This window comes from Mirounga angustirostris, unplaced genomic scaffold, assembly GCF_029215605.1.
Source record: "Mirounga angustirostris isolate CCGP_5_RB_7025 unplaced genomic scaffold, mMirAng1.0.hap1 SCAF_4, whole genome shotgun sequence".
Taxonomy (NCBI): Eukaryota; Metazoa; Chordata; class Mammalia; order Carnivora; family Phocidae; genus Mirounga; species Mirounga angustirostris.
In genome coordinates, this window is record NW_026991712.1 from 188,654,737 (window position 1) to 188,677,753 (window position 23,017).

At 57.2% G+C, this 23,017-nt stretch overlaps 1 protein-coding gene across 1 annotated transcript; it reads left to right on the forward strand.

Annotated features, from left to right (window-relative positions):
* The first annotated feature begins 1,215 nt into the window (after nucleotides 1-1,215).
* Nucleotides 1,216-21,137, forward strand: TTC34 (tetratricopeptide repeat domain 34). The gene is made up of 8 exons (XM_045898871.2): nucleotides 1,216-2,017; nucleotides 9,848-10,706; nucleotides 12,153-12,378; nucleotides 13,612-13,816; nucleotides 15,044-15,210; nucleotides 16,136-16,406; nucleotides 17,202-17,416; nucleotides 20,094-21,137. Exons 1-8 carry the CDS (start codon nucleotides 1,225-1,227, stop codon nucleotides 20,619-20,621), a joined length of 3,264 nt encoding a protein of 1,087 aa, XP_045754827.1. The 5' UTR covers nucleotides 1,216-1,224; the 3' UTR covers nucleotides 20,622-21,137.
* The last annotated feature ends 1,880 nt before the right edge of the window (nucleotides 21,138-23,017 follow it).

The following is a 23,017-nucleotide window of genomic DNA, read 5'->3' on the forward strand; positions in this document are numbered from 1 at the left end:
CCACAGCCGGGCGGGGGGGCGGGGGGGCGGACGGGAGACCCTCAGGAGCCCAGGCGGAGGGGTGGCCTGGGGCAGCCAGTTTCCCCGGAAGCAACCTACAGGAAGAGCTCTGGGATGGCAGGGCCCAGGGCGCCTCTCCTCCGCGGAGCTCCCTCCCCATCTGTGAGGACAGTGAGGATGCGGCGAGGGCTGGCCCCGGCCCCCGGTGGCCCCGAGACCCCCACAAACTCGGGGGGCAGCTCTGCCCTCCTCCCCGACCCCTCCCCTGCAAGGGCCTGGGGGAGGTAGGGGCGGGGTCCGGCCGCGGCGAGATCTGGGGCGGGGACTGCGTCCGGGGCGGGGCGGGGCGGGGCGGGGTCTGGCGGGGTGTTGACGCTCTCCCGGGAAACCGACCCCTGGGCGGAGCCGCACCCACCGCCCTCCCCACCGCCCGCCGCGCGCGCCCCGCACGGGCTCGGAGCACAGGCGGGTGTGCGTGTGTGAGCGCCCCGGCGTGAGTGTGTGTGCGTGTGTGCGTGTGTGAGCGCACAGGCGTGTGCTCTATGTCTCAGGGAGCTTGTGCGGCTGTCTGTGTGTTACAGGGCGTGTGTTGGGTGGGGTTTGTGTGCAGGCACTTTGGGACCCGAGAGAGACTGTCCCTGAGTACTGTAGTTAGTACTTAAGATCAGATTTGGGAAGGGGGGAGGGGAGTGGCAGGGGCTGGTCCCCAGAACCAATCTCAGAACTGACCCCCTGGCCTGGGCCAACGGGGCTCCCCACCCCCACCCCAGAGCCCGGCAAGTGCCCCTCACCACCCCAGCAGCCCACCACTCCCACCCAGAATGGCGGGCTGTGGGAGGTGGGCAGAGGTCTGGCCCTGAGTTTGGGCGGGTCTCTGGAGACTCAGCAGAGAAGGTGGCCTGGGTGACCTGGACAGGGAGCGGGTGGGGGTGTTCCACCTTCCTGTGGGGTCCTCTGCTGGGGTTGGGGTGGGGAGCAAGGGCCTGGAGTCCCTGACCCCACAGGCCACCCGGCTCTTCATGTGGGTCGCCGAGCAGGGTAAGGGTCTCATTCTGCAGAGGAAAGGAGCCTGGCCTGGGGAACCCTGGCAGATGCGCCCAGCCCCACCCGACTCTTCACTCGAAGGTGCTCTGCACGGACTCTGGGGTCTCAGTGGGGAGGAATGGGGACTAACCGCGCCGCCTCTACCCCAGGTGCCCCCCAAGGACTGGACATGCGCCCACCATGGGCACAGCCGTAATGTCGGCGCGGGAGCTCGTGGCCTGCCTCTGCCGGGAAGGAGACCAGCGCCTGGCCCTGGGAGAGCCCCTCCTGGCCACCGCCTTCTACCTGGCTGCCTTCAGCTGCCACGCCCCCTCGGCCGTGCGGAGCGTCAGAGCTGCCCTGGCTGAGGCTCGAGGGGCACCCGTGGTGGCCACCCTAGAGGCCTGGTGCCGCGGTGACAGCCAGATCCCCGCCATCCACTGGGACGGCATGGCGGTTGTCTCCCTGACGGGGACCCTGGCCTCCGCATTCCTGGCCAGCCTCTGCCCGGACCACCCCGCCGCTGTCCTGCACTCCCTGGCCAGCCTGCTGGCTCAGGGGCGCCACCAGGAGGTGGTTCAGCGCTGCAGCACCTTGCTGGATGCTGGCTCCCAGCAAGCCCTGGAGCTACAGCTGACCCGCGCCCTGGCCTGGATCCTGTCCGGGGTGCAGGTGGACGATGGCGTGGCAGACTATCTGCAGGCCTTTGCCTCCAGTGCAGACCGGACCGTGGCCTTTGTTCGATCCCATCAGCAGCCCTACCTCCCCGTGCTGATCAGCACCCTGCAGGACTATATCTCAGGGCACCAGGAGGCGGACAGCATTGGCCAGCAGGAGGCCGGCTGCCAGGGACTCCTGGCAGCCCTGGACCCTGGGGGCATGTGGAGTGACGCCCTGTCCCCGGAAGTCCTACTCCGCAGTGGCAGGTATGAGGACTGCCGGTTGGCGTGCAGCCGGGCCCTTGAGTCTGACCTGACGGGCAGCCCACCCCAAGGTAAGAGTGCGGTTCTTGTCCCCCTAAGGGCCGGGGTGAAAGTCGCTCCCGCCATGCCTTCACGGCGTGCTTAAGTTCTGGTTATGGTAGGGTGGGGGGGTTGTTCCTGGGGTGGGGACACCACGGTGACAAGATGGGCAAGCCCTGTCCTTACAGAGCACCCAAGAAAAGGAACAAACAAAATATGTGCTTTGAAAAATGGACCCTGCAAGGTGCTGCCCTAGCTGGGTGGTCAGGGTAGGCTTCTTGGAGGAGATGTCACTTGAATTAAGGCTAAAGGATTCCCAGCAGCAGAAACAGGACATGCCAGGTCCTTAAGGGAGAAAGAACTTGGGGTGTCCATGCCACTGAATGGAACCATAGTGGCTGTTGGGGGGCAGGAGCAGAGGGAGAAGGGGAGGCATGGAAGAAATAGATTTGGCTAAGCCCTGCTGGGCCTGAAAGGACTTAGCATTTTACCCCCAGAGCAGCGAGGAGCCATGAGAGGGTTTTGAACTGTGGAGTGAGGTTCTCTGGGTTGCATTTCTATAGTTTCTTCTGTCTGCTATGTGCAAAGTGTGCCAGGGGAGCCAGAGTGATAACAGAAGCTGCTGGGAGGCCGGGAGGCCGGGAGGCCGGGAGGCCGGGAAGAGGACCAGGCCGGGAGCCCAGAGGAGCAGTCCCGGCAAGAGATGGCAGAGGCACAGGTGAAGGAAGAAGGAGGGTCAAGAATGATTTCAGGAGTTTGGCCACTGGGTTGCAGAGCTCAGGGGACGAGCAGACAGGGAAAAGGGGGCTACAGGGGCTTTGGACACACCTGGTTTGAGGTACTGCTCCTGTCTGGTCCCTTTACAGAGTCCTCCTTCTGGTGGGGGCGTGGGCAGTGGCTGGATGGCTGGAGAGCCCAAAGCCACACACCAGCCTACCACAGACACTCCAAGATCCCTCCCGGCCCGGTGGCCCTCTCTGTGCCACTTCCCCGTGTGCACGTGGGGATGGGGGCTACACCCACTTCTGAACTTGCTGCTGAGATTTCAGTGAAAGTGTGTATCAGACCCTTAAAATGGCATCACCCACTAAGTGCTCAAAAAGATGTCCCTTGAGTCAATCATGTGGACCATGTCATTGGGCAGCTGAACACATGAGCCTTGAGGTGAGAGGGGGCTTGGTTTGAAGAAGGGATTTCAGAATCCAACCCACAAAGAAGAGATTCAGAGTCAAGGGCTTAGATATGGAGGGAGTGGGTCAGCCACACACTTAGAGATGCGGAACGGCCATGCTAGCTGCCATTCATTGAACACAAGGTGGGCAAACCATTGTAAGGTTCGATGTGCATTCAATGAGAATGAATGCAACTTCCATGGGCAACCCTCCAAGGGCACCTGGAGTGTTCGTGGTAGGCTCCTAATGACCCACCACACTGCCCCCACAAAGAAGGACCCAGCAAAGGGGACAGGAGGACAAGAAGGAAGAAAATGAGGAGCCTGCAGTGTGCTGATGAGAGCCAGAAGATGCAGGTGTTTGCAAGATGATGAGGCACACGCTGCCATTTCCATGACGAGAGGACAGAAGGTGTCTATTTTCTGTGCCACATGGGGTTTACTGGTGACCCCAGTGTTTGTGTGTTGGGGAGGGAGGGATCAGACAGAGAGAACTGAAAAGTGAGTGGGCAAATTTGTTTCTGGAAATACACTAAACCAGATGCCGTGAAGCCTTCCTACTATAAAAGGTACAAAGAGGCTCGACAGAGTCACAAAGAATCCTGAGCTTATGAGAAAGTAGGGTGCCCTCCGTGCCCAAAGCATAAACGTGCAGTGGGCTGTGAGCAGGGGTATTGAGGCTGGGGGCACTCAGCAACTCCCAGGGAGGAGGGACCTTCCACCTTAATGACCAGTAGAGACCCCCATCAAGACCAGAATTCCCAAGGCTACAACATCAGGAAGCAAGTGTGTTAGATAAGCTCTGCCCACCCCACCCCCCAACCCAGGGGAGACTGCCAGGAAGCTTGTCTGTCCTGCCTTGGCTCTGCAGTGGACAGGACCACCTTCCCTAAGAATCACTGCATTCCTTAGACCTAAGTCACTTACATCACAGGGAGTCACCCTATTGCCACCATCCACACAAACATGGCTTACAACATGAATAAATAAATGGCCTATAACAGACCTTTTACAAACACAGTTTCCTATACTAATCCCAAGGTTACTTATAAGGGTCCTTGAAAACACTGAACAAACCCTGTATATTTGGGAAAGTGCTCTGCCCTTCTCAGTAAGCAGACAAACTCTATATGAAGACAAGAATAAGTATAGTTTTAACTCAAATCTCCTATGGGTCAACATCCAAGCACCAAGGTTCCCTGAGTGGTTAATCTTCCCAAAGTGCCCAGGGCTACCATCTCTCATCCATTCAAGGTTTTTCATTAAGAATTACTGCAGTAGGTAGAAAGCATGGCCATGGTTGTTAAAGCTCCTCACAGCAAGGGGGCAGAAGTTGGCTTGGCCTCAAGTCTTGCTGGGACCAATAGAAAATAGAGGAATAAACATGATGTCATGTGATTCTGGAGGCCATGCCTCAAGGGGCCCAATAAGTTCCACCTTCATCCTCTTGCAACAGCCCCCCCAGTGCCATGTAGGAAGCTAGATCAGTGAACCACAAGGGCACACATAGAGGGAGGCTCTACCAATGGCCAACACCAAGGCCTCAGGCCTGTGAGTGAGGCCACCTTACACCCTCTTTTTTTTTTTTTTTTTTAAAGATTTTATTTATTTATTTGAGACAGAGAGAATGAGATACAGAGAGCATGAGAGGGAGGAGGGTCAGAGGGAGAAGCAGACTCCCTGCCGAGCAGGGAGCCCGATGCGGGACTCGATCCCGGGACTCCAGGACCATGACCTGAGCCGAAGGCAGTCGCTTAACCAACTGAGCCACCCAGGCGCCCCACCTTACACCCTCTTGCCCAAGCCAACAGATGGGTGCAGACATGAGGGACCCCAGGTAAGATCAACAGAACTGTCCAGCTCAACTCAACTCAGTCCAGACTGAGGAAGAACCATGGGTTCCTCTGGCTGTTGAAATGGTCATTGTTTTAAGCCACTACGTTTTGGGGGAGTTTGTTGTACAGTGATAGTAACCAGTACAACTGCTGAGTCAGAGCAACAGTTTCTGATGCCTGTTTTAGCCAAAACTCAATTCAATATAGGAGTTGTAATTTTGTGTTTCCATAATAATATTATTCACTACCTTCATTAATGAAAGAAAAAAGAGCATATGCTCATTGCAATGAATTCAGAAAAAGCATTTTATAACATATTAACACCCCACAAATTTAAACAAAGAATAGAAGGAAACTTACTTAATTGAAAAAATAATATCTATCAACACCTTACCAAAATATCAACTTAGTGGTTGATAGTAGCCTTCCATTTAAAATCAAGAATGTAGTAGCTGCCTACTCTCCCATTATCTATTATTGTACTAGAGATCCTAGCCAATGCAATAAGATAAGAAGAAAATAAATGTAAGACTAGAAAGGAAGAAACAAAGTTATTCCAGACAATATGATTAGCTATGTAGAAACCCAACAGAAACAACAAAAATGGGGGCGCCTGGGTGGCTCAGTTGGTTAAGCGACTGCCTTCAGCTCAGGTCATGATCCTGGAGTCCCGGGATCGAGTCCCGCATCAGGCTCCCTGCTCAGCAGGGAGTCTGCTTCTCCCTCTGACCCTCCCCCCTCTCATGCTCTCTGTCTTTCATTCTCTCTCTCTCAAATAAATAAATAAAATCTTAAAAAAAAAAAAGAAGCAACAAAAATGTATTAGACATAGGAACAGAATTTAACAGGATATACAGAAGCATTTATATTTATAGACACCAGCAACAAATAGAAACTTTATAATTTTAGACTATACCATTTACCATAGCAACAGAAAATAATTTATTTCAAAGAACATACAACTTTGTGGAGAAAATTATAAAATTTTATTAAAAGACAATAACGAATACCTATATAAATAGATATCCAATGTCCATTGTTAGAAAGATTTGATATTATAAGAAGAAGAACAAAAAAACAATAATAGACAAGACAAAGAAGAAGAGGAAGGGGAAAGAGATGAACAGGAGGTGGGGAGAGAGGTGGGGGAGGAGAAAGAGAAGACAGAGAAGAAGGTGGTGGTATAAATATTTACTCTACCAGTTAATACAAAGCTATACTACCCAATACAGAAGGTTATTGACTTAAGTGATGGATAGAAAGACCAATAAAACAAATTAGACAGGCCAGAAACAGACCCATAGGTATCCAGAACTTAATATGTGAGAGTGAGCATTACAAATCTATAGGGAAAGAAGAGGACCATTATTCAGTGGATGGTGCTGATTCTGGAAAAAAAAAAAAAAGTAAATTCTAGGTGGATTATGTGATAGCTAAGTTTTATAGTTTCTAAAAGAAAATATAAGAGAATATCATTAAGATTTCTGTGGATAGCTGGACTTCTTAAGATACAAAAAGTGGAGGGACACCTGAGTGGCTCTGTCAGTTAAACATCTGCCTTTGGCTCAGGTCATGATTCCAGGGTCCTGGGATCGAGTCCCACATCGGGCTCCCTGTTCAGTGGGGAACCTTCTTCTCCCTCTGCCTGCTGCTCCCCCTGCTTGTGCTCTCTCTCTCTCTGTCAAATAAATAAATAAAATCTTTAAAAAAAAAATACAAAAATTGGAAACAGTAAAGGGAAATTTGTTGTTTGATTTAATTAAAAATGTTAACTTCCATTTTGTCCATAACTATAAAAAATGAAAAGAAAATCCACATCAGAGAGAAAATATTTGCAAAATATACAATGAGCAAAAGATTAATAGCCAGAGTATTTGAAGAATTCTGACATATCAATAAGAAAAAAAAATCCAATATGAGAATTGGCAAAAGCATTTCCCATAAGAGAAAACACAGATGACAAAGAAACGTGAAAAATGTTCAACATCATAGTAATGATACGAATGCAAATTAAAACAATGAGATACCACTTTCCACCCACCAGGTTGGAAAAAAATTTTTAATTAAATTAATCTAATTAAATAAATTGCCCTCACTAGTAATCAGGAAAATTAAAATTAAAACAATGATGAGATAGTATTTTGTATCTTCCCATATTGTCACAGTTTTTAAGTCTACCCGTAGAAGAGTCTGGCTTCCATAATAGGGGACTGGCTTGACCAGCCTGTGTCCCACAGATAGCAATGATAAAATTTGGACAAAATACAAAATGCAATTATTTGGAGGCACTGAACAGTGACCAAATGTGGGCAGAAACTGGAAGTTGACCCTTGAAAGAAGAGGGCTATACAATGTGAGATTTGCAGCCTTGCAGCTTTTTGCCTGAGGAAACTCCTCAATCCATGCTTTATCCACGCAGAAGAGGAAGCTGCGGTTTTACTGGCTTGAGACGTTATAGGACAGAGTTCAGGCTGAGAAAAGTGGCTGGAAAGTTTAGAAGGAAAATTCTGAAAAGGAGGGAGCCACAGAGGGGACTAGACCCAAAACCTGTGTATTAAATCCACTTAAATCCTTGGAGGACCACTAAACTACACATACGTGGGAGAGACTGGGTGGTCTGAAAGAGCAGCTGCTGGAGCCAGCAAGAACTACAAGAGCTAACTGGAGATTTTAGCTGTGCCTAGCAAAGATAAGACAGAATATGGAGTTCGATCCTATCCCATGTAACTGCCCGCTAAAACAAAATTCAGTCCTCTTCAGAGGAACATGGCTAAATCCAGAGTGTCTACAAAACACCAACCAGATGCCCAGTGTACAATTTTTAAAAATTACTAGACATGCAAAGAAACAGGAAATTAAAATGTGAGCCACCGTCAGGAGACAAGTCAATATAAACTGACCCCAAGATGATCCAGGTGCTGAAATGAGCAGACCAAGGACTTTAAAGGAACTATCATAGATGTATTCAAGAACTAAAGGAAAATATGGTCATGATGAATGAACAGATGTGGAATCTGAACAGATAAAAGGAAACTATTAAAAAAAAAGAATGAAATGGAGGTTCTAGAATTGAAAAATTCATAGCATAATGGAGAAAGCAGAAGAGTCAGTCAAGTTGAAGATAGAAATTATCCAATATGAAGAACACCAGAAAAATGAGCAGAACCTTGGTGACCTGTGGGACAATGTCTAGAAGCCTAATGTGTGTAACTGGAACGTCAGAAGCAGAGCAGAGAACACACTTTCATGTGGGTAAATAAGTAACAAATCCCCCCAGGGCCCAAGGGCTCTCCACCTACTGCAACTCCCTAGGATCCATGAACTACCGCAAAAATCAGGTGTAGAATTGTTTTGTTCAGGAGTTAGTAACTGACTGGAAAGGCCCAAAGTCTCTTTTTCTTTGGCCACCAGGACTAGACAGGGTGACCTTGTTGGCTGGCTGGTTGGCTGGATGGTTGGTTGATCTCAGGATGCAAGATGTTTTTCTTTTTACATAACTCTGGGCTGTGGCGTGATGCTTACCCTAACAGAAAAGGGGCAGGGTCCCAGCAGGCTTGCTTCCATGCAGAAGTGAAGGTGTTTTACCCTCTCCTGTATTGGTGTAAATGTTGGGAGAAAGCTCTTTGAGAATTGTGAAGGACTCCATGCCAAAAGCACTAGAGTGGACGTTCTGAGACCCAGGATTGAGAATCACTGGGGTTCTGCAAAGCTCCCCTCCCCAGAGGTATTTTCCTAACCTGCAATGCAAGTGTGGGTGCCCATGATCTTGAGCTCCTGCCAGCACTGAGTTTTCTGGGATGCTCTCCACGGTGTGCACCTGCCTGGGCCCTGTTGGGAAAGGATGGCTTGGTTTCGTTACCAGAAAGCCCCCATCCTCATGAGCACACTTGGACATGAGGTATGAGGAGGCGGGATGACGCTGTTGCTGATGGGAACCTCACTGAGTAAAAGGCCCCCCAGGGGCCCTTTTACTGTTCCAAGCACTAGACAAGCATTAATCCATTTCATCCTCATGGCCCTGTGAGTGCAGACCTTTTTTTTTTTTTTTTTTTAAGAATTTATTTATTTATTTGACAGAGAGAGAGATAGTGAGAGCAGGAACACAAGCAGGGGGAGTGGGAGAGGGAGAGGCAGACTTCCCACCAAGCAGGGAGCCCGATGTGGGGCTCGATCCCAGGACCCTGGGATCATGACCTGAGCCAAAGGCAGATGCTTAACGACTGCGCCACCGAGGCGCCCCGAGTGCAGACCATTTTAAACCCCATTATAAAGCAGAAAAGGAAACTGAGGCACAGTGAGATCCAGTAAATGGCCCAAGTCCCCCACAGTGTAAGCAGCTTTGGGTGTGCCTTTCCCTCTTTCCTGCATCTGACTGCAGTCCCTGTTTCAGAGGGAAGCTCTGGGCCCCAACATTGCCCCAAGATGGCAAGAAGCAAAGATGCTGGAGTAACAACCAGCCCCCCCCCAAGGTCACAGGGTCAGAACCTCAGCACTAACCTGGGGGCGCTAATCCCAGAAGAGGGAACTCAATTCCCAAATCCATCATTAAAAAGTAAAGAGGTTTTGTAACTAAATGTCCTTCTTGGCCAATCGGTGAGGTTGACTTTGAACCCATGGGAAGAGAGCACTGCTGAGTAGGCATGCATGCAGCTGCCCACCCCAGCTGTCCCTCCTGATTTCTGCTCTGTCGCTGAGGGTCTATCGTGGTGATGCAATGTCCTGGACTACTGGGACACTCTCGGGAGATGCCGTGAGATGCTTCAGAGGGTCCAAAGCGCTGGACGGTGGGGGGCTAGGTGGCACCCTGGAGGCTGTGACCCGACAGGCAGGACCAGTGCTTCTGTTTCTCTCCCCAGGTGAGCATCGGGCCGCTCTGCTGGTCACCCGCGCAGCCGCGGCCTTATTGCTGGACAGTGGCGCCCGGGACCTGCTTCGGGACCTGCATGAGGCCTTCCGACAGAGCCCCTCGAGGGCGCGGAGGCAGTTGGAGGCGGTGCTCTCCGCGGAGGACCGAGAGCGCGTGCGGGCTCAGGCGCAGGAGGCAGCGGACCTGGGCTTCGCCCACTTCCAGGAGGCCGTGCGGAGCCGCGCTGAGCTCCGCGAAAACTCGGGCCTGGAGCTGCTGGCCCCGGTGACCTGCGCGCTCCGTGTCCTGCTGCGCGTTGCGCCGCCTGGGGTGCGCCGGGCACTGGGCACTCGCTTGGCCGAGTGCCTGCTGCTGGCGGGGGACGCGGCGGGCGCCAGGGCGCTGTGCGAGCGCTTGCTGCGGCCTGCGCGCCCCGAGGACCGTGCGGACTACCGCATCAGGGCCCACACCGGAGACCGCGCGCCCCTGTTGGTGCTGCGCGGCTTCTGCGCGCTGCACGCCGGCGATGCACCGCGCGCCCGGGAGGACTTCCAGGAGGTGGTGGAGCACGCGCCGCCGCACCTGGGCAGCTGCGTGCGTGCGCTGTGTGGCCGAGGGCTGTTGAGGGTGCTGGAGGGTAGCGCGTTCCTGGGTGCGCTGGACTATGTCACCGCCTGCCGCCTGCACCCCGAGGAGGCACTGCTCGTCGCCAAGGCCTACGTCCCCTGGAACCAGAGGGGCCTCCTGCTGACCGTGCTGCGGGAGGAGGGCCGCAGGATGCTGCAGCGGAGGCCAGACCTGGGGCTCACGGGCGCACGGGGCCGCCGGAGTAAGGCCGTGGAGATGGACAGCCCCGACGCGCAGGAAGGGTAAAAACTAGCCCCGCGTACCCCTGGGGCTACTGTTTCATTCTGGTCTCCTGCGAGGTAGCTAGGGGTGTGTGTCTTCCTTCTTTACAGATGAGTAAACTGAGGCAGGAAGCAGCTGGGGGATTTCCCTAAATCATGGATGGCAGTTTTAGTGCTGAAGCCCAGATCTTAGGACTCCCAGCCACAAACAGTGTGATGCCCTGTGGGAGTCAGGTGCAGGAAAGAGGGCCTAACTACCATAGAAAATTAAGAACTCAAAAATGGGCATGAAAAAATACAACTTTCCCATCACCCCACCGATGGCACTCCCTTCTAGTTGTTTCTCTCTGAGCATAGAAACTAAACTGAATGTGAACTCTATGTGCAAGTTATAGCCCCCTTTTTTTACTCGGTAGATCACGGACATTTCCTTTGCCTCTGGATTCCTTCTCGGGCACCCCAATCTATAGCCCGCCCTGTGACCATGCCATCATTCCTTGACCATTCCTAGAGCTTGCCCTTTGTTATAGCTAAACGCCTCCACAGTGTTCTGTCCTGAGTACGGACACAGAGGTGGGGTTTCAGGGTCAGAGAGCGCAGCCCGCTGTGAGGTCCTCGACTTCCGGAGCTGCCCATCTGCCCGTCTAGCCACGCGCCCAGCCCTGATGTTCGTTTTGGAATTTTTCTGCCAGCCTAATGGATGACCCTGCAGCTGTTTTGATTTGCACTTCTCTGGCTGCTGAGAGGTGACAGGGAGGTGTTTTAACAAAGCTCAAAGCACTGAGCTGGGGGCCTCCTGGGGGGCATGTTTGATGTCAGGTCTGCTGCCACCACCCACCCTGCGCGCGCGCGTGCACACACACACACACACACACACACACTTTCTCTGCCTGCAGGTTGCTCAGTTCAAATTGCTTTGATGTGCTGGTGAGGTGGAATTGCGCAAGATTGGGGGCACTTTATACTTTTTGTCTCTGGGAATTGTCATAATTGGAGGCTCCAGCCCTTCTCCCAGTGGGAGCTCATTCACATTCCCAGCACACCAGGAGCATTCCAAGTGAAGCCTGTGTGTTCTCTAACTGCCTTGAACACACCCCTGAGCCCTGCAAGGCCAACACTGTTATCCCGTTTCTACAGAAAAGGAAACTAAGGCAGGGTTGGCTTGTGGTCAGCCCACAGATGGAAGCTGTCTTCCATCTGCGAAATGCTTGCCACACGGGGTGGTGGGAAGATGGGGCGGGGAGTGAGCACTGAGGGATGTATGTCAGAGAGGGCAGCTGTGGTTTCCAGAGACCCCGTGTGTGAGGGTCCTTCCAGTAGGACCCGGGGCTCTGTGGCTGGGTGGGAAGGGAGCTGCCTGGACCAGGTGTGCGGGGATAGAATTTGCCTGTGGCCCACCTTCCTGGGCAGCTGAAAGGGGTGTAGACAGAGGCTTGGCTGCCTCTCCCCCAGCTATTCTCTCCACAGGGATGCCCATGGTGTGTACCAGCTGGCCACGCTCCTGGTGGAGCTGGACAGGGAAGATGAGGCGTCAAGCCTCCTGGGGGCTGATGCCCTGTACCGCCTGGGCCGTCTGGAGGATGCCCACAAGGCCCTGCTGCTGGCCCTCTCCCGGAGGCCCCACGCGGCCCCTGTGCTCGCGCGACTGGCCCTGCTGCAGCTGCGGAGGGGCTTCTTCTACGATGCAAACCAGGTGAGCAGGCCCCGCGGGGCCACAGCAGGGCAGGTGGAGATGGGCCACAGCCCTGTGGAGGGCACGGGCCTCTGGGCCCCTCACTCTGCACCCCTCAGCCTGGACTTTGGAGCAGGTAAAACGTGTCTCAGCCCCGGGCTCTGCCACCTCCAGCAAGGCCCCCTCACCTCCCCGACCCTCAGTCTCTTCGTCTGTGCTCTGGTCTTGTGGGTTGTCCCGAAATAGCTGGAGCAAGACCTCCAGCAGGTCTCCAGCATGCAGTAGGTGCTTCATATTTGCTTTTGTTGTGTTATGAAGGAAAAGGGCCAAAAGTCAGGTGTAGACTGAGCTCCGACCCAAACCTCCCAAGTAAACTAGGCTTGGAGGTGACCCTGCCTAGGGAGGGGAATGGCAGAGAGGCCTCCAGGTCCTCAGTTCCGGCTCACCTCACCTCTCTCCAAGACCACCCTGCTCCCAGGAAAAGCAGAACTTCGCCTCCCTCCGGTGTTAAGAGGGCTTCGCGTTGGAACCGGGGTCAGAAGGTTATGTTCCAGGGGGAAGATGTCGGGCTTTGGGGCCTGTCAGCTTCTTCTGCTCTGGCCGGATTTGGGTTCCTGGTTCCCCTGCCCTGGGCCACACAGGCGGGAGAGGGAAGGATGCCCAGGAACCGGCCGATCCTTCTGCTCTGGGACCTGTGTCTTCAGCGAGCGGCCAGCAGGGGCAGCATCGGGTCTCTGTGGGACGGAGCCGCTCAGAGAGCCAAGGTTATGTCCACCCGGAGTCTCGCTGCACCCAGAGCGGGCACTGATCCCAGCGCATTTGCTCCTCGCCCGGTGCCCTCGGTCACCTTATGATTTGAAAACCCCCTTTCCCCGCGCTTCTCATTTGGACCTGCAGTGTGTGGGCCGGTGAAGCGAGAGCTCCACCTCCAAGCCACGGAGGAGGTCCTCCGGCTCGGGGACACTGGGACCCCCACCCCCACCCCTCGCCGTGCAGCCCAGAGGAGCAGCCCCGCGCAGGCTCACACCTCGGGCCCTCCGCCTTCCCTGGGCTTAGCGCCGGGGACGCGCAGTCCCTGCCCCTGAGCCCATCCCCGCGGGCCACACCCCTGTACGCCCCGCCCCGGGGCCCGCCCCGGACGCTCCGGCTCTCGGGCCACGCCCCGCGCGCCTCGGCCCCGCAAGGGCGGCTGAGGGTGGAGTGGGCTGGGCATCAGGCACAGGGAGGAACCCGGTGGCTGCCTTGCCCCTGCAGCTGGTGAAGAAGGTGGTCCAGTCCGGGGACACGGCGTGCCTCCAGCCCACCCTGGACGTCGTCCGCCACGAGGACCGGCAGATGCTGCGGGGCCACTGCCACGCTCGGGCCCTGGCCATCCTGCGGGCGCGGCCCAGCGGGGCCGAGGGCACAGCCCGCACCAGGGAGGCCATCGCCTACCTCTCTCTGGCCATCTTCGCTGCAGGTAGCTGCTGCCCGCCCGCCCCCGGGGTTCCCACCCTGTGCCAGGTACCTAGGGGCAAGAGGAGCAATGCGGGGGTCAGAGACCGGGCGGAACCAAGCCCGCTCTTGGTTCACGGGTGTGTCCGTGCGCTGGGGCCGCTCGCGGAGCACGCCTTGCCCTGAGGCCCTAGCTGTCCAGGTGAGCACGCTAAAGCGTGGGAGAGGGGCCAGACTAGCTGGGACCTGAGCCGCGATCCTCCTGGCACCCTGGGCCCTGTGCGTAGGAGGGCCGCCCTTGATTGAGGCCATTCTCCCAGCTTGGCCCCTCTCCAACGGGGAGAGGCCCTTCCTGGAGATAGTGGGGTGTCTTTGTATGAGTGTAGCTGGTGTCCCCATTTGCCCAGCCAGCCCACCCAGCACCATCCTGGGCGACAGAGCCTCTTGCAGTTGGGCCTTCTTAGCACAGGGCCATAGGGCACCCAATCTGGAGGGAAGGGACTTTCCCAAGGATGCACCCCGATTTCCTGGGGTGCATGGAGATTCAAAGTGTGGACTTCAGATGAGAACAGCAGGTGGACTCCTGGCTCTGCACTTACTAAACATCTCCTCACTTACCTCTTCTCAAAGTGGGTGACAGAGACACTGGTGAGGGCTGGGAGTGAGGATCACGTGAGCTAGTTCATGGACAACGCAGGGCTGGTGCCTGGTGCAGCAGAGCTCATGCCCTGCACACATTAGTGAGGAAGGGGACACGATCCAGAGCGTGCGTCCTTCTCTCCGTCACGGGACAGACTCACCGAGGGTGCTGTCCTTGGGAAGGGGCTTCTGTGCCCAGCATTCAGAGGGCTCCTCCCTGCCCACGTGGCACCTTCCCACCTTTGACTATTCCATGTCCAGCCCCAAGGACCCGTCCGCCTCCTGGCCCCTCACCTGGCCTCACCTCAGATGCAGCTGCAGCGGCCCCTCCTCTCGAGACCCCTGTCTGACTCTCCACCAGCCTAGATGCCATCCTCACAGTTGGGCTCCCTGTTTCCCACAGCCAGTGCCCCCAGATCAACCCCATCGGCCCTCCAAGACCGTGTCTTGGTGCCCAGTGGTCTGTGAGCTCCCCAAGGTGGCCTCGAAGCTGGTGCCCCCCTGCCCCACCCCACTGTTGGGTACCAGCAAATGCTGGATGAGGGCAGACACGTTGTACCCACCAAGGCCCAGCAGCGGTCATGCCCCAATGCCACACCCCCCCTTCCTCCAGGGAGTCAGGCAGTTGAGTCCCTGCTCATCCGAGCCCGCTGTTACGGGCTCCTGGGCCAGAAGAAGACGGCCATGTTTGACTTCAACTCAGTGCTGCGGGCTGAGCCGAAGAACGTGCAGGCGCTGTGCGGTCGGGCACTTCTGCACCTGGCCCTGGGCCAGCAGAAGGTACCGGGCCCCACCCTCCCCGCCCGGATGGGCACGTGGGGTTAAGGGAACAGTGCTTTAGGGGAGGGGCACCTAGAAGAACCAGCACGGTCTTCCTTCTCAACCCAAGCCTAGAGGGAACAGGGCCAGGCCGTCTTGAGTGTGAGACGCCCATTAAAACCCTTCCTGCTCGGGGCTCACATCATCATCACACCTTCCATGGGAAGAGGCCCACTGCCTCCCAGCCTCAGCATGGACTGTGCAAACCCTGGGGGCTACTAGACACCCCCCTCCCCCCGCTTAAAATAACAAGACCTCAGCTGCCTTCTTGGGTACCACACCCTGAGCTGTCTGCACAGAGCCCGTGGATTCAAGCGGTCAGCTTGCAGGGACAGGGGTGGGAGGGTATCCACACTGTCGGGCCCCAGGCGGGTGCTTTTCCCGGAGAAAACCTGCCCACAGGCGGCCACAGCTGCACAGCCCTGGACAGGGGCACTTCTCAGCTGAGAGCAAGGTCACAGGTGAGTGGCTGAAACTGAGTGTCTGCCCTGAGGCTCTGCAGCCCAGAGGTGACCTGCCTGCCAGGCTTCTTAATTAAGGAGAAATGATGCCAGATGCCACTGAGGTGGGAGCCCCTACAGGTGGAGCTGGCGTCTGCCCCTCAGGATATCTGACACCCCCCTGCCCGTGGGCGCTGGCAGCCTGATTTCTGCTCCAGCCTGCCGTGGGCTCTCAGTGTGAGCCCCCCTCGGTCCGGCCATCCCTCCCTTCCCACAGCTCCAGTTCACTGGCTCACCATGCTCAGCTTCCTGTAGCTCAGCAGAGGGGCCCTCCGGCTGCGGAGGGCAAGAGCTGGGCCGTCTGCCCCTTCTGGTATCCCCAACACCCAGGCAGATGCCCAGCGGAGGCGATTCTGCCGCCCACCCTGCCCTCCTCCCCCCTGCAGGAAGCTGTGGATGACATCCTCTTGGCTCTGAAGCTCGACCCCAGGAGTGTGGTCCCTGAGATTCGCTCTCTGAAGCCGGAGGCTCAGGCCCTCATCACCCAGGGCCTCTGGTCCCGCTGCCAGGCTCTCCTGAGCCAGCCGCTGGACACTGGGGCTCCCCTCAGCGACGAGGACGCCCGGGGCCTCCTAGCTGTGGGGGAAGCGCTGATCAAAATCGATGCCGGGCAGCCAAGCGGACACATCCTGCTGGCAGATGCACTCACTGCAATGGGTATGCCCGGCCCAGGTTTGGGGAATGTGGGTGTCTGTCCCAGCCCCTCTCACCCTTGATTCTATTCTGTAAAATGGGAGAGACCGACCCTGGATTCAGTGCCTCCTGGGGTCTTTCCACCCCAAATCCTGATCCCTGTGACCAGGTCCGTGTGGGGCCTGGGGTGCAAGTGTCTTGAGCTCTCATTCACCTGTGTGGTTTTGCCTTCAGGGAGGAGAGACAAAGGAGCAATTTGGGGTTCCATAAAAGGACCCAGATGATTGGGGCTTCTCATTAGCTCATGCAATTATTCAACAGATGTTTACAGAGTACCTATGGAACACCAGGCCGTATTGTAGGTGGGCTTGTGTCAAGCCCCCATGTGCCCAAATCCCAAGAATATTACAGTCCTAATGTGAAAGGAGAGAGTTCTGTGCAGCCTGCATTTCCCTGACCTGTCACTGTCACCTCCAAGCCTGTGGAGGGCCCCCAGCCAGGCCTACACTGCCCTGCCGCCCAGTATATATTCCCGCAGGTGCTCAGGAGAGCCCCCTTGTGGTGACCACAGTGAGCATTGCTCAGAGACCTGCTGCTCAACCTGGGGGTCTTGCACCCTAGTGACCCCCCATGACGGGCTCAACAGGCAAGCTGGGGCTGGCGTGGTGTCACTGTGTCCCCCTGCCCCCGGCCTGAGCCCCTCCACCAGCTGGCCCCTCCCTGAACCAACACTGAGCAAGAGAGGCTCTGGCCAGCGTCCCACCTCTCTCGCCCCCTGCCCCAGCACCCCCCTGACTGTCCTTCCTGGATCACTGACAGGCAGCTATGAGGAAGCTGGCGCCTGCCTGCAAAAAGCCCTGCAGCCCACCCCACGGTCAGAGGCGGCCCGCGCCCGGCGAGGCCTGCTCCAGCTCAAGAAGGGAGACGTACCCGCTGCCGTGCGGGACCTGCAGTGCCTGGCCGAGACGGAGGCCCAGGAGCTCGGCTTCCTGCTGCGGCGCCTGGAGGCCTCGCAGCGGCAGAGCCTCAGCCAGGTGTGCTCCGCGGAGCCCCCCCCCCAGCGCCTCCCCAGCACCCCGGACCCCGCCGTGCTCAGGGCTGCTGTGCCCTCCCTGCTCCCCAGTTTCAGCTGGGGGCCAGGGGGGAGACAAGCCCGTTTAAGACAAGCCTAAACCCCAGCAACCTCCCGGCTTCTCTGCATGAGGCATCTAGGCCACAAGGGACAGGGCCTGGGAGAGAGCGCGGACCCCTCCTCGGAGCCGGCCGAGCCAGCCAGGAGCACCTGGCCCTTGCAGGAAGCCCACGCCCAGCCCCTGGTGGGCTGAGAGCCTGGCAGGAAGGCAGCGGGCTGAGGCGGGCATTGGGCTAGGGCCACTGCGGCTGGCTGGCTGATTTTCGTTCCACTGTCTATTCGGTGGGACGGTGGAGCCGCTACCCCACCCTGTGGGCCTCCCGTCTCAGGGGAGACAGGGTGCAGGTGCCCTCCTGAGTGTGGTGGTATTGAGAAGACCCTACAACAGGCCAGTAGTGAAACGAGGCGGCACTGGAGGTGAAGCCATGATGGGACAGACAGGCCAAGGCGAGGGCCAGAAACGGGCAGAACGTCGGTGCAGCTGCTGTGGGTGGAGGAGGGGGCGGGATGGGGGGAGAGGTTTCTGGGCCCAGTCTGACAGCCGGAAGGGGCTGCGCCATCCACCAGCTGGAGGCAGGAGCCCCAGCAGGCGGGAGGAGAGGGAAGGTGGGGGACAGCGCAGAGAGGAATCCCCCGAAGTGGCTGCATTTCACCTGTGCGGAGGGGAGGGGAGGGGAGGGACCAGCAGGAAGAGGAGGCCCCGAGCACAAGCCTTGGAGTGGGAGTGACTCAGAATCAAACCGTGAGTGGCCTGGGGCAAGTACCTTACCTCCTCACGCTAGCGTGTGCCCAGGACTCTAGGGGTTTCTCTGGGGACCCCGGAAGAACAGAAACCACACTGGTGTTTCAACCAGGGGGTTTAACAGAGCAGGTGGCTGCACAGGCCTTAGGGGCGGGAAGAGCAGAGAGAGAGCCCTGGGTAATGCAGGGTGACAATTGCCCCAAGGGGAATGGGTCATCAGGACCTGGCGCTCAGAGCAGAGCCCTGAGGAGTGGTCTGGCTGGGGTCTCAGCACGGAGACTGCTCTGGTTCATAGGACGGAGCTGGGTGGAGTCTCTGAGCCTTTATGAGGGTGCGGGGAGGGGGTCTCCGAGACGGGAGGAGGGGGGCCGGGCGGGGGTCTCCGAGACGGGAGGAGGGGGGCCGGGCGGGGGTCTCCGAGACGGGAGGAGGGGTGCCGGGCGGAGGTCGAGACAGGAGGAGGGGGGCCGGGCGGGGGTCTTCGACGGAGTTTGAGACAGGGGGAGGGGTGCCGGGCGGAGGTCGAGACAGGAGGAGGGGGGCCGGGCGGGGGTCTCCGAGACGGGAGGAGGGGGGCCGGGCGGGGGTCTCCGAGACGGGAGGAGGGGGGCCGGGCGGGGGTCTCCGAGCGGAGAGGAGCGGGCGGGCGGGAACACGAGGTTAAGAGCAGAGGCGGGCAGTGTGGTCTCCGCGGCCGTTGAAAACCCGCTGGGCCGTCGCCGGGGACGCGCGCCGACCCGGAAGTCAACGAGAGGTCCCGCCCCGCTTCCGGCGCGCGCCCCGCCCCTCAGGCGGCACTGCGCCTGCTCGGCGGCGGCTCCCCGCTCGCGAGCGGGACGGGCGCTTTGAGGTCCGAGGGGCGCAGAGCCCGCTCTCGCCCGGCCTGCCGGCGCCTGCTCCCGCCGCTCGGCGTCCCTCGGCCGGGCCCAGGCTGCCCCCCGGCGCGCCGCCTGCATCCCAGCCCGACGGCGTCCCTGCCGGCCCCGGAAGCTCGGTGCTCTTCCCGGGGCCAGGGCACGAGTGCGACCCGCCGCAGGGCCGAGGGAGAGGGACAGCGGGGAAGGCCGGCCCCGGGGATGCTCTGTCCCGGGGCAGGGGGGGGGCCGGCGGGCTGGGCTACCCAGACGGGGTCCAGCAGTCCCCAGGGAGGGAAGGACTAGGTTGGACGGTGCCCGCTGACCTCTGGCTCCGCCCTGCAGCGTCCTCGGAGGCTGGGAGTGGGGGGCGCCCACCGCAGCCCTCAAAACACCACGCTGCCAGTCCCGGGGGGGGGGTCAGGCACCACGAACCCCAACACCTGGAAATCTTTCTAGCAGACGCTGGAACTGGTGGTCCATCAGCAGCACAGTCTCTTCCCCTTGACCCTAGCTCTGCAGGGTCTGCTGGACCCTATAGTGAGAAACCCACCAATGCTCAGCAGGCCCTGCCCTCCTGACCTCAGGCAGAGGAGGGGGCTCAAGGACCAAGCTGGGTAGAGGCGGTGCTTGCTACCGCCCTCAGGGCCAGGGCAGCCTTGGGAGGGTGGGCAGCTGCCCATCCATGGGCCTGTTGGGAAGGCGACTGCAGAGAGGGGCTGAGACAGGGAGGAATGAGGGAGGAGGTCACCAGATGATAGAAGCAGTAGGGCTAGGAGGGAGGGGAGGACCAGTGAGGAGGAGAGGGGAATCCAGGAGGACCCCATCTGAGCTGGGCTTCCAGGGTGGTGGGGTTGCGGGGTGTGTCCTCTACCCTGTACTTCCACTCCCTCCAGAGCAAGTGGGCAGCCGCTCTGGGCAGGGAAGGGGCCTGTGGCTCTCTGGGCTGACCCACGCTGCCTCCCTCTGTCCCCTCTGTGCAGGCTGCGGCCAAGGAAGCCAACACCCTCCTGAACTCAGGGCAGCCCGGGCGAGCGCTGGGCTACTGCTCACTGGCAGTCCTCGCTGGGGGCAGCAATGCCTGTCACCTGCGCCTGAGGGCCACCTGTCTGGCCGAGCTGCAGGAGTTTGACCGGGCACTGGAGGACCTGGACCATGTCCTCCGGATGGATGTGGGAGCCCGCGACCTCCCGACGCGGGTGGAGGACCTGTGCTCCCAGGGCCGGCTGCTGCTGAGCCTGGGCAATGGGGCCAGGGCCACAGGGGCCTTTGCCCAGGCCCTCAAGCTGGCACCCACCCTAGCCCAGAGCAGCCTGTGGGAGCGGCCGGGCCGGGGCCCCACTGCCCAGGCGTTCCTGTGCCATGGCCAGACCTGCCTGGGGGAGCAGCGCTATGCAGAGGCCTGGACGGCAGCGGAGAGTGGCCTGCTGGCAGACCCTGAGCACAGCGGCCTGAAGAGGCTGAAGGCGAGACTCCAGAAGGAGGCATCCTTGGGCTGCAGGCTCCACTGACCCCATGCTCTCGAGCCCCAGATAGGCGCCACCCGGCCATTCCACCCCAGATGGGCTCCTGAGCAGCAGGATACGGTGGGCCTAACTGATGTAGGTCAGACTCGGCTGAGAAGAGAGACTCTATGGACTCACACATTTTAGGTTACTGAGAAAGTGTGACAGCCTATAGATAGTATTACCTCATCTTAAGACAACAAAGCTATAAATTTTTTGGAGTTTCTTGCATGTGAAACAGCTCTTGGGTCCAAGAGGAGATCACATCTGAAATCAAAGAAAATTGAAAAACTAATCATAACAAAACCCGTGGAGAGAAGCACCTGCAGGATGCAGCCCCAGCGGGGCCCCGGGGAAGGTCCGACCCCAAGCAGATTACTAAGCAATGGAAAGAAAATGAAGTACGTGTTCAGTTCGAGAAGTTAGAAAAAGACAATAAAACTAAGGAAATCAGAAGATAGGAATTAAGGATAAAAGCAGAAATTAATAAGTTAGAAGAATAAATAAATACAAAATCTGGTTCTTCAAAGTAAAGTTAATGAACCAACAGCTAATTCTCTGAATTGAGAAAATGGAGAAAGCACAATGGCCTTCACCTGGGCGCCTGCTGCAGTGAGCCCCACATGTCTCCTGACGAGCAGACAGTGTGGTTGTGCTGGCTCTCAGGACAGCAGGAGGCACTTTGGAAAAAAGGTCTCCACTCGCAGGTCTGGAAGGTACCCAGTGGGCTCAGGGCCGCACAGCTCGGTTGCAGAGACTGCAGACCTGGCGTTCTGCCTTTAGTAGGGCCTCAGGGTGGGATCTCAGGGGTTTTGTGGGGTCACTCGTTATTGGCTAGTTTGAAGCAGAAAAGTGGGAATGGGGTCTTGGGAGCTGCAGGCAGGGTCACAGAAGCAGTTACCAGGGTAGCTGAGAGCTTTCTGAGAGGGGGACCTCACAGGTGTGGGCGGCCCACTTCCTTCTCTGGTCGCTTTGCCTAACAGCTGTGTCCAAGGCTGGCAACACGTGTGTTCCAGATGAATGTCTTTGGAAGTGGACACCCTGGCAATCGAAAGTTTGACGTCAGCCACACCACAGAGAGTGCTGTGGGTGTGCCCAGCCCAGCTGGGGGAGGTAACGGGCGGGTGCACACCAGCTACTGGAAGCGGTGCCGCCAGCTCACGTGGCGGTGCGCACTCCGCACCGGTGGCCCACACTTAACTTGAGATGCCAGGTCCTCCCTAGTAGAACAGAGACGGCATCCAGAGGTGTAGGGAGGTCTTCTCCCATGTGGCGGTGCACCCCCACTGCAGCCCGCTCGAGGGATCACAGGACTTATCTTCTCCAGGCTCTAGTTCTGTGATGAGCTGCATGAACGTGTGTCCTAGTCTTGAGCCATCCTTGCATTCCTGCACGTATTGCTCTGGGTGTATTCTTCTTTTAACATGCCGCTGGATTTGGGGCTGTTGGTATTAGGATTTCTGGACTGGTGATTCATAAATTGGTTTGTAGCTTTCTTTTAGTTGAGATTATGCTTTCTTCCACAAAGAACTTGGAAGCTTCTTTTTCTTGGCCTGGAAGTGTTTAGAGACATTTGGAATTGACTGTTCCTTAAAGGTTGACAGGCTTTTCCATCTGGAACTGAGCCTGCTTTAGGGGAGGCTCCCAGACAGCCTTCTCTCTTCATCCTTGGCAACTGTCCTGCAGAAGTTTTAGGCCTATTCTGGTCAGTTTAAATATCTGCCTAGGAGCTAATTCATTTCATCCAGGCCTCCAAATTTATTTGCCCAGAGGAACATAATTTCTTATGATGCTTTTAATTTTCTGTTACTTTGTCCTTGTCACTTCGAAGCACACCCAGAGCAATACGTGCAGGAATGCAAGGATGGCTCAAGACTAGGACACACGTTCATGCAGTTCATCACAGAACTAGAGCCTGGAGAAGATAAGTCCTGTGATCCCTCGAGCGGGCTGCAGTGGGGGTGCACGGCCACATGGGAGAAGACCTCCCTACACCTCTGGATGCCTTCTCTGTTCTACTAGGGAGGACCTAGCATCTCAAGTGTGGGCCACCGGTGCGGAGTGCGCACCGCCACGTGAGCTGGCGGCACCGCTTCCAGTAGCTGGTGTGCACCCGCCCGTTACCTCCCCCAGCTGGGCTGGGCACACCCACAGCAATAGGGCCAGCCCAGCCCAGAGCTGTATTCCCTCTGCCGTGGCCTGACCCCACACACAGTCTCCAGGGTCCCCAGTGTGAATTAGAGCTTGCAGTTTTTGGGGTGCATATGCTAGTTCCTCCAGGATCAGGCTTTGTACCTGAGCCCCCCCCCAGAGATGCTGAGATTAGACCCCTTCTGTGGGTTTAGAGTCAGTAGGTGAAGGAAGAGGGTTGTGGAGGTTGAACAAAATGAGCATCCTCCTTT

Excerpts from the sequence above, each read along its gene's own strand:
- TTC34 (XM_045898871.2), top strand. The coding sequence starts at position 1,225 with ATGGGCACAGCCGTAATGTCGGCGCGGGAGCTCGTGGCCTGCCTCTGC. Across the intron at positions 2,018-9,847 it reads GACGGGCAGCCCACCCCAAG|GTGAGCATCGGGCCGCTCTG; the intron begins GTAAGAGTGCGG and ends TTCTCTCCCCAG. Across the intron at positions 17,417-20,093 it reads AGCGGCAGAGCCTCAGCCAG|GCTGCGGCCAAGGAAGCCAA; the intron begins GTGTGCTCCGCG and ends CCCTCTGTGCAG.